General features: G+C 40.1%; 1 protein-coding gene across 1 annotated transcript; it reads left to right on the top strand.

Moving 5' to 3' along the window:
• The first annotated feature begins 6,513 nt into the window (after nucleotides 1-6,513).
• Nucleotides 6,514-8,563, top strand: LOC127329745 (uncharacterized). Its single transcript, XM_051356205.2, has 2 exons — nucleotides 6,514-6,788; nucleotides 6,909-8,563. Exons 1-2 carry the CDS (start codon nucleotides 6,555-6,557, stop codon nucleotides 8,322-8,324), a joined length of 1,650 nt encoding a protein of 549 aa, XP_051212165.1. The 5' UTR covers nucleotides 6,514-6,554; the 3' UTR covers nucleotides 8,325-8,563.
• The last annotated feature ends 1,847 nt before the right edge of the window (nucleotides 8,564-10,410 follow it).

Raw genomic sequence — 10,410 nt, forward strand, 5'->3', positions numbered from 1 at the left:
AGTGAGGTAGAGATGTCCTCATCATGTAGCTAACAACATCTTTGTGAGTAAATTATTATATCTAAACCATTTTATGAGAGTATTACTTATGTGTTTACTGATAGTTTTTACTTAATTCTTTATTTCAGATCATGTCATCAAGCTTGGAAAACGGTTATAAGATCCCACGCAAAGGCAAAGCTATGTTTCTAACATATGGCATGGATGCACCAATTTCTGGAAAGTACGATATCTAACATGGCAAAATAAGATAAAGTTCAGTAATGGCTGGACCAACTGCTTCCACATGAACCAACTTGAAGGTTGTTCACTGGTAGCTGTGAGAGTGGAAATGAGGGAAAAATGCATCGACTTGTTTGTGGCGAAGATTCGCTAAATATTCCTTAAGGGGTTCTGGAGAAGATGTTTTTTCCTCTACATATCTAGATCTTAACAGTTTAGTACCAAGTGTTTAATGTTGGGAGCTGGGAACTACTATAAGTTTGTATTGTAATATATATACACACTTATGTGCATGTCAATTCCATTGGTTATGAATCTGAATCCTTGGAATATCGATCATGTATGAACTTTCACATAGCGAATAGGTTCAAATTCATCTTGGTACTAAGAAAATTAGCATAATAAATAGTAAACAAGATATCCTTGAATCAAAAAGTCCATTTCATGGGTTCCGAAAATATTGCAAAAAGTCCAGTTCATTGGAAACGGTTAAATTAGCGATTGTCTCTATACACACATTGAGACCGTCTCTAAAAATATTTACTGAAATTTTTATTTAATAAAACATTAAATAAATAATTTAAAGTTACATATTATCATATATTCATATTTATTTTATTTTTATATTTTGATATTCTAATCAAATTTTAGAATTGATAATAACCCGGACCACTTGAATAAATCCAAATATTCCAGATAATATTATTTTAGTTTTTTATAAGAAATATTTGTCTAGGATTGGTCATTTCAATCACATAACTTAACAAACTACTTAATATTGCTAACATGATTTTTCAGATTTTATACAATTTCTTTCGTAATTTCTCAACGAAACCAGCGTATGTAGACAGCAAGCATCATACCTATCATGGTGAAACCCAAAGTTTGAACTACATTATATACTTTATTCAACATATCAATTTTTTTTGGCATAGAGCTTTGCAAAGTTTTCAATATATGGTCCTTTATTTCAATAATTTTTCAATATTTTGCTAATTTAAGAGTTGATTTTGTTTCGGAGTGTTCGAACAAATTCGGATGTTTTGTTGTCTACGTTTTTTTGCACAATATTTTTTCGTTGGCCATGTTTTGTACACATTCGAAATGCATGTATGCACATGTATGTTTTGTACAAATTTCTTTGACCCATGAATCTTTATGTTTTGTACACATTTTCATACTCGGAGGGTTCAGATTTTCAGCCGAAAGGTAATTTTGTAGATATGTGTTTTTTTTACATCCGCCTCCGATAATTTTGAGCTATGGTGCCAACAACTTAGGACAAAATAGGCGGACAAGACAAAATAGGCCAACACCTATGGCATTTTTCATATTGGAACATCCATTAATGTTATTCCTTGTAGATTTTATTTCAGTATTCAAGATGAACTTGAACATTCACAATTAAAAGACACGGATATGCTCGCTGATAAGACACTTCGACTCCCAATGGGAATAATAAGGAATGTACCTATTACAATAGGATCTTACACTTATCCCATTGATTTTGTTGTCATTGGTATGCTAATTGTTTCTCATTGTCCAATTATTTTTGGAAGAACATTTCTAAGCACTACATAATCTAATATTGATTGTAGGAAGGAAACTATCTCCCTTAAGCTTGGGAGGAAGTAATGAGCTTCCATTTCTCAAAGTTCGTTCATAAACCAATAATCGAAGATTTTGAAGAAGAGGAACTTGAGGAGGAATGTAATCTCACTAATCTTTTATTCATACTTTACGATAAACCTGGAGATGATTTGGAAGTAAGTTTACTTGGAAAAAATGAAGATGATATGAGAGAGTTAGATAAATAATAGATTAATAAATATTCAGATTCCTCTCCTATGGTTGATAGTTCAACTAATGAGAATTATGAAACACCTGAAAGAAAGGGAGATAAAGATTTACCACCTCCAGAATTGAAACATCTCCCACCAGATTTAAAATATAGGTTCTTAGATGAAACAAATAAATATCCTGGTATTGTAAGCACTAACCTTTCAGAAAACGAAAGAAGAACATTTAATGATGGTGCTTAAAATGCACCATAAGGCCTTTCGCTATTCCTTGGGTGACTTGAAAGGGATCGGTCCCTCAATAGCCACTCATAGAATATTCATGGAAGATGGAGCCCAACATGTGGCTAATTTTCAAAGGAAACTCAAACTTGAGATGAAGGAAGTGGTAAGAAAAGAAATCATTCGCCTCCTTGATGCATGTATTATTTATCATGTCAAAGAAAGTGATTGGGTAAATCTTGTTCATTGTGTCCTAAAGAAAGGATGATTTATTGATGTACCAAGTAAACACAATGAAATGGTCTCTTAGAATTGTCGTAGGGTATAGAATGTGTATTGATTTCAGAAAACTGAATAAAGAGACTAGAAAGGATCATTGCCCATTACCCACTACCCTTTATAGATCAAACTTTAGAAAGGTATGCTAGACATTCCTATTTCTGTTATCTTGATGGATATTTTGGATTCTCCCAAATAGATGTACATCTGGAAGATCAGTTGAAAACAACTTTCAGTTGTCCTATTGGACTATATGCATATCGTATGATGCTTTTTGGTCTGTACAATGCACTAGCTACTTTTCAGAGATGCATGACCTCCATATTTACTGATTATATTGAGCATATAATGGAAGTTTCCATGGAAAACTTTTCTAACGATGGAACTTCATTTAACCATTGCTTGCGGAATTTTCATAATGTTTTGCAGATACGCGAAGATACTAATCTAGTCTTGAACAGGAAAAATGTCACTTCATGGTTCAAGAAGGGATAGTACTGGGTTACAAGATCTCGGGAAGAGTCATAGTGGTTGACAAGTCAAAAGTGGAAGCTATAGAGAAAATACCACCTCCACGAGATATAAAAGGTATAAGAAGCTTCCTTGGTTATGACGGATTTTGTGTATAGAAGGTTTATGTGAAAATTTTCCAAGATAGAAAAACTACGAACTAACTTGTTACAAAAGGAAGTTCGATTTATTGATGAAAACTGCCTCAATGTTTTCAACATTCTTAAACAAGCCCTACATAAAGCTCCAATGATAAAACCACCTGATTGGAGAAAACCATTAGAATTACTTTGTGAGGCAAACCATGAGTGTGTCGGAGTTGCGTTGTGCCAGCAGGTTTCTGATGAACTTAATATCATTCATCATGCTAGCCGTACTCTCAACAACGCACAGATAAAATACCACTAGATAGAAAAAGAATTCTTTGCAGTTGTCTTTGCCTGTGAAAAGTTTAGATCTTATATTACTGACTAAAAAGTTGTCTAAACTGATCGTATGGGCTTAAAAGAAATCATAAAAGGGCGGATGTTAAACCTAGAATGATTCGTTGGATTTTGCTTTTGCAAGAATTTTATTTACAGATCGTACAATGGAGTGAAGGACAACTTGAAGATCAAGAGTCTATGGACGAATAAATATTACTGCATAACATATCCACGGTCTTTGTACCACTAGGTACTCTTCACTTTTATGAAGATGTTTCTCTTATTCTGTGTGATGCTGCTAGCAAGAATTTTCTACCCAACATAAATAGAAGGAAAAGGGGAACAATATGAGAGTCCAAGAGGTAAGAGAACTTTACCAAAACCATTGTAAGTGAGTTTGAGGTAATTTATTCTTATCAGTTCAAGTCTCTATACATTTTCGAGTTCTTTACAGTTTTCCAATTTAAAAGAAAGTTATTCGACCCCTCTACGGGCCGGTGGTATGACCGCACGCGCCCGTACGGGTGGTCGCTATTCTCTCTGGACATTTTTTGTAACTTTGTTTTCCGACTTCTACCTGTACGGGCGGGCGATACAACTGCACGCACCCGTACGGGTGGTCGCCATTTGCACTGGACGTTTTCTTCATATTTTCATCTCCGACCTCATTCTGCAGTACAGGCGGGCGTTACGATTTCACGCATCCATACGGTCGGTTGCTATTTATGCAATACCTTATGTTCATTTTTTTCTCTCCCGTGATAAAAAAAATCAACGCCTTTTCTTAAGTCGGTAACCGCCCTTGTTTGTTTGGATTCTTGGTAGGACATCGGGTATGGGCAGACGGTACGGGCTGCACTACACAAGACTGGAAGTTTAAATCCCCTGATCTCAAGATTTGTAATAACTATAACTATCTACCGATGAGAACATATATTTAACTCTTTTTTGTTTCTAATCCAAGTCCACCTTGCTTTTTATTCGAATATGCAGTTCAATATATCCACATTCGAATTTAAAACAAGTCAATACCCGCTTTGATCTGAATCCGAGAAAAATATAGGGTAAATGATATGGTATGAGCAAAATCTGATCCGTTTACACCTGTAGAAATATTTGCAAAAATTTATTGTGACCGCTAGATAATATTTGTGATCCTGTAGATGGACACATTAAGAGGAGTAAGCTATGAAAGAAATAGAAAAGAGAAAATGTATTTTTTTTTTCTCTAGAAAGATGTGAAATTTATTTTTGCGAAAAAATAATTCGCATTGTCATGCAAAAATATTACATAGTAGGTACACGTGGAATCCGGCTGGGGGTTTCCTCTTCTCTTCAAGAAAATGAGGATGCTAAGAAAAGTTCGATAGGGTGACATGTTCTTTTCTATTTTTTAGCAAAAAAAAATAGGTAAAAGAAAACTGCTGCTGGAAAGATACGTCGAGGTAGAGGGCTGAGGAGACGATCAAGGAGGAAAATATGAATGCAGGTATTAAATCATATATATGGTCATGCGGATGTCTCTGCTTTGTTACAAATCAACATATTGTCAATTAATTAGTAGAGATTAAATTTTGTACACGCGCATGGGTGTGGGTGTGTTCTGGACCGTAGGTTTATCCCTCGAGATTCTCGCTCGCTTTGGTAGATAGAAAGATTCCTTTCTCTACGCTCATTTAATTCAAATCTCAAAGCAAAATCAATGGTGATAGAAACACCGATACTCATACGTGTAAGTATTAAAGTATTTCTCTTAATTAGTATATTGCTGGTATAATGCATGTCCATGAATCTGAGCCTGTTTTGTCAGGATGACTTACAATCTACTTCAATGATGTCTAAGCAGCAGAACTAAATCGACCAATTTTGATCTTGATAGCATTATTTTAATGATAGTGGGATCATTAAGCTATCAATGACCCCAAATATAATATACAATTTATTGTAAATTGAACTAATTATTCAATATCAGATTTTGAGATTAGATAACTATGAAGAAAATATTATTAAATTAAAGTTAGAAAACAAAGTAAATTTGGACGAGCAAATGCCAGAACTGCTCGGCAAGTTTCAGTTATTTTGGAACATAGAAAATAGTTATTTAAGATTGCAACAAGTACCAACTATAGTACTTTATTTGGAGTACACTAAATTACCTTTGCCAAAGTCCCTAGCATAGCTTGGCCTATGATAGATGCCTTAATTATGAAGTCACATAGCACTAAAGTTAGTTTTAGTCAACTTCATTTACCCCCAACTTAAGCTGCGTACATACTCATGTACGTACATCTAAAGTAAATTTTGGTCAACAAACTTCCTTTGCCACCAACATAAGATACGTCTATTTGCTTGCACAATTCATTAATTAACCGCGCGTACTTATGTATGTGCCTTGACTTTCTCGAATCCCTCAATCAACTCATGCCAGTAATAAGAATGTAATATACTCCCTCCGTCTCAAAATAACTTGCTTAATCTTTTTCTAAATACAAAAATAACTATAAGTATTATGTGTCTATGTATTTATGTATCTACATAAATTTGAGTAAGTTATTTTAGAACTGATGAAGTACGATATGTTGCCACCTATCAAATTGTATGGTTTCATTGATGCCCAATATGCGGTCAATTCTTCAGTAATGGCATGTACAATGGAAGAAAAAGCGAGCCTTATTTTAGCAGTTCAAATAATTTAGAGAATGTGTTAAATATAAGTGGTTCAATGCATTATTTTTTATTGTCATCTGTAGCGATTAATGAGAATTAATTAATTTTAGCTGAAAATTAAGTTGTTAAAAGAAAACATGTGCTACATGGAGAAAATAGTCTTCTCTTATATATTTTCTAAGGGATCGTTCCTTAGTAGGTAATGGAAGACAGCCTTCTATTTATTTATTCTCTTTCATCTAACTAAGGAAAATGGTCGTCACCCTTTTTATACATGCCCTCGATAACCTTATCAGCCGGAGAAAGTCAACGTGGCAACATGTCCCCCAACCCAATATATACATACACACTTATACAAAAGCAGATCGATCACCTTCACTGCATTTTCCTCCTCACACTTGGTATACTAGCCAGTCAAGAATATAGCTGGATGAAGCGTTCCAATCCAGCAGACGACGAGGAAGAGATGGCGGAGATGGTGCAGCCGCCTCCTCCAGCAGGGGACAAGATCGTCGACGATCCGGCCGAGCGGTCGTCGTCGTCACATCCGGGAAAGCCAGTTTGCTGGAAGGCAACCACGAGCGGCGGTGTCGGAGTGGTCGTCGGCACCCTTTTGCTCCTTGTTTTGCTCGTCCGAACCGAATGGAACCAGCTAGACATTGATGTAAGTATGCATACTAGTGAAAATTTAAGGGAGTGACTATTTTTCAATCTTCGTTCTTAGTCTGAGAACTAGCAAATCCTAAAACTTAATACGTGCCTTAACTCGTTACAAATTCAACAGTACTATTCGTCTCTCCTGGGAACCGGCGGCGGCAGGGTCAGTCGGCATGGACGCGCTCCTTCGCGCACCCGCTCATCCACTGCGCCCCTTATACCCATACCATTCAGCTGTGGTAACAATGAGACTGCAGGCCCGGATCTGTGCCGCCGCAGCGCACCATCAGCTCCAGCACCGTCACCGTCGTCATCATCCTCATCACAGCCGCCGCCGTTGTGCCCGGACTACTTTCGGCACATCCACACGGACCTCGAGCCGTGGCGCAAAACAGGGATCGAGCAGCAACTGGTGCTGCGCTCCCGGCGCTGGGCGATGTTCCGACTGGTGGTGGTGTCCGGGCGCGCCTACGTACATAAGTACCGCCGCCCGTCGTACCAGACGCGAGACATCTTCACCGAGTGGGGCATCTTGCAGCTGCTCGCGCGCTACCCCGGCCGCGTCCCGGATGTCGATATGATGTTCGCCACGGGCGACGTGATCGAGGTGCGCGCCGCCAACTACCAGAACAATCCCGCCTCCGCGCCGCCGCTGTTCCGCTACTGCAAGGACGTGACGCAGGAGGTGGCCATCCTCTGGCCGGATTGGTCCTTCTGGGGATGGCCAGAGATCAATGTCCGTCCATGGGCGCCGCTCATGGAGGGCTTCGTCCGGGAGAACGAGCGCCTGCCGTGGGCGGACAGGGAGCCCTACGCGTTCTGGAAGGGCAACACCGTGGGGCTTCCGGTGCGCCAAGACCTGTACAAGTGCAACAACGACTCGGCCACCGGGAAGGAGTGGAACGCGCGGCTATTCAAGCATCACTGGAGCAGTGTGAAGGGCGTTACCGAGAAGGAGAAGAAGGAGACGAGCATCCTGGACCAGTGCCGGTACAGGTACAAGATCTATGTGGCAGGGCGGGCCTGGTCGGTGAGTGAGAAGTACATCCTCGCGTGCAACTCGCCCATGTTGACACTCCAGACCAACTACCAGGACTTCTTCTCGCGGGGGCTCGTCGCAGGCAAGCACTACTGGCCCATCGACAATGCCAGAAAGTGCCCTGCCATCAAGTCCGCCGTCGACTGGGGCAACGCCCACCCGGAGGAGGCACAGCGCATGGGACGGGAAGGCAGCGGCTTCGCCAAGACGGAGATGGACATGGACCACGTGTACGAGTACATGTTGCACGTGTTAACGGAGTATGCTGCGCTGCTCCGGTATAAGCCCTATGTGCCAAAGGGGGCCGTGGAGATCTGCCCCGAGTCCATGGCGTGCCCTAGGACCGACCGCGAGAGGGAGTTCATGATGGAGTCCAGAGAGAAGTACGTATCTGCCCAAGAGCCGTGCACGCTGCCGCCGCCGTTCACCGAGGATGAGCTTCGGGAGATGAACGTCAGGGAAGAGGACGTGCGAAGCAAATTAATCCAAATGGAAGGACACTAGCTAGGTGGCATTTGCGGTGCTAGATTTCCCACATATTCTTGCGTGTGTTTTTTTCTACCTGATCTCTCGCACAAAGATTTTCCGCATTACTTTATCTGAATGCTTGTAGAATATGGTATTATTCAGTTACATAAACCTAAGACGTTTTGGCAAACTAAAACAGTTTGCCAAAACATTTTACTGCCACCAAGGGGGTAGTTTAGTAACTAATACTAGTAAATTACACAAACACACTTCTGCAGGGCTAGAGTAAAAAAAACACTATCCAGGTTTTGTAGCAATCTATTTTTAAGTGCTTGTAGAAAATGGTAGAAACACACTTCTACTGGTTCTTCCTCTTACTTTTCCCTTTTACCTTTTGCAATCTACTTTTTCTCATGTTATATCTTTAGGTTTTTACAACTATGACACTACTCCACGCTGAAATTTGAAGCGTGCCACAATGATATCGCCGTTGTTGACGAAGGATGAGGTTCGGGAGATGAACGTCAGAGAAGGAGACATGCGAAGCAAATTACACTAAATGTCGCGAGAATTCTGGCGGGCTAGATGCCTCTGCTATATACAAGTTGCGCACTTGGGGGCGTGGACGCTCCCTCTCACGACTTCATCTGGAAGAACTCATCTCCCTCGAAGGTGCAGTTCGTTGCTTGTCTGCTGACCAAAGCCCGTGTACACTCCAGAGCGACGGAGGCGCTTTGACCCACCTGCCGAGTTCCCCTCGAGACGGTCAACCACATCTTCTTCGGTTGTCCATTTGCGTGTCGCTTCTGGGACACGGTTGGCTTTGATTTTCCCTCCGACCCCAAAGTGCAGCTCTGCGGGAGCCGCAGGCATGCCTGCCGCTCCTGCTACATGCATGTCGCGAGGACGCTCGCCTCTGGCGTGTGAGGCTTCCTGGAGACCAAGATCTTGTTGAGGCGGCCTAGTTGCGCTACATTGCTGAGGGCACACTTTGATGTCCTTTGCCTGCCCCCCTCTCTCCTCTCTCTCCTCTCTACCCTCTCTGCCCTTGTAAAGAAAACTCATGTTTGGGCGGTTTGGGATCTGCCAATTTATACAAAAAAAAAAAAAAAAACAGGTGGGGACTTTGGCCCCCCCCCCCCCCCCCCCCCCCGACCATAAAAAGGAAAAGAAAGGACACTTACTGGCATTTGCGGTGTAGTAGACTTCGGACATATTGTCAAGCGTGCTTTTCTACATAATATGTCACACACAATTTCCCCGTTATTTCATTTGAATACTTGTAGAAAAAAGTAATATGTTACTCGTAGTATTGTCAAAACTATGAGTAAATTACACGAACACATTTTTTGTGGAGAAAAAAACACTGGCAAGGTGCTGTAGCAATCTATTTTAGAATGCTTGTACAAAATGGTAGTAACACACTTCTAATGTTTGTGATCGCCTTATGTTTCTCCTTTACCTGTTTGCAATCTACTTTTCCTCGTGTTAAATCTTGGGTTTTGTACGACCATAACTCTACTCCACGCTGAAATCCCAAATGTGCGACTAAGTTTCTGTGAGTTAAGAACAATATGACTAACTGTGGTGAACACCACTAGATGCGCCTGACGTCAGGTACTATTTAGATCTCTCTAACTTGCCTGATTCGTTTTTTAATGTAGTTTTTGCTTTAAACAACGAAAAGTTCTTTTAGCTCACGAGCTCGAGTGCTCTCGCTCAGTTAAAAAAAATTAAAAATATGTTTACAAGTTATAAAAAATCATGAAAATAATTCTGTAGATTACCATTGATACATCCCACAATCATGGAAAATCCCAATCCTAAATTCTTTTTATTCTGACCTGGACAAAAATGACAAATTCTGATATGTTTTGGAGATTTGAAAATGACTACTCAGATCTACAATTTTTTCATTTTTGTGTAGCTCAAAATATTAACTATTTGAAATTGATTTTTTGCCCGTTTGTGGGATACATCATTGACTATGTGTGGATTTTTTTCCAGAATTTTTTAACTAAAAACTATTATTTTAAATTTTTTTTAAACGAGATCACTTGTGCCCATGTGCACCAAATCTCTATCCTTTAAACAAGTACATCATTCGTTTTCTACCACTAGG

The sequence above is a fragment of the Lolium perenne genome, chromosome 2 (assembly GCF_019359855.2).
Source record: "Lolium perenne isolate Kyuss_39 chromosome 2, Kyuss_2.0, whole genome shotgun sequence".
NCBI lineage: Eukaryota > Viridiplantae > Streptophyta > Magnoliopsida > Poales > Poaceae > Lolium > Lolium perenne.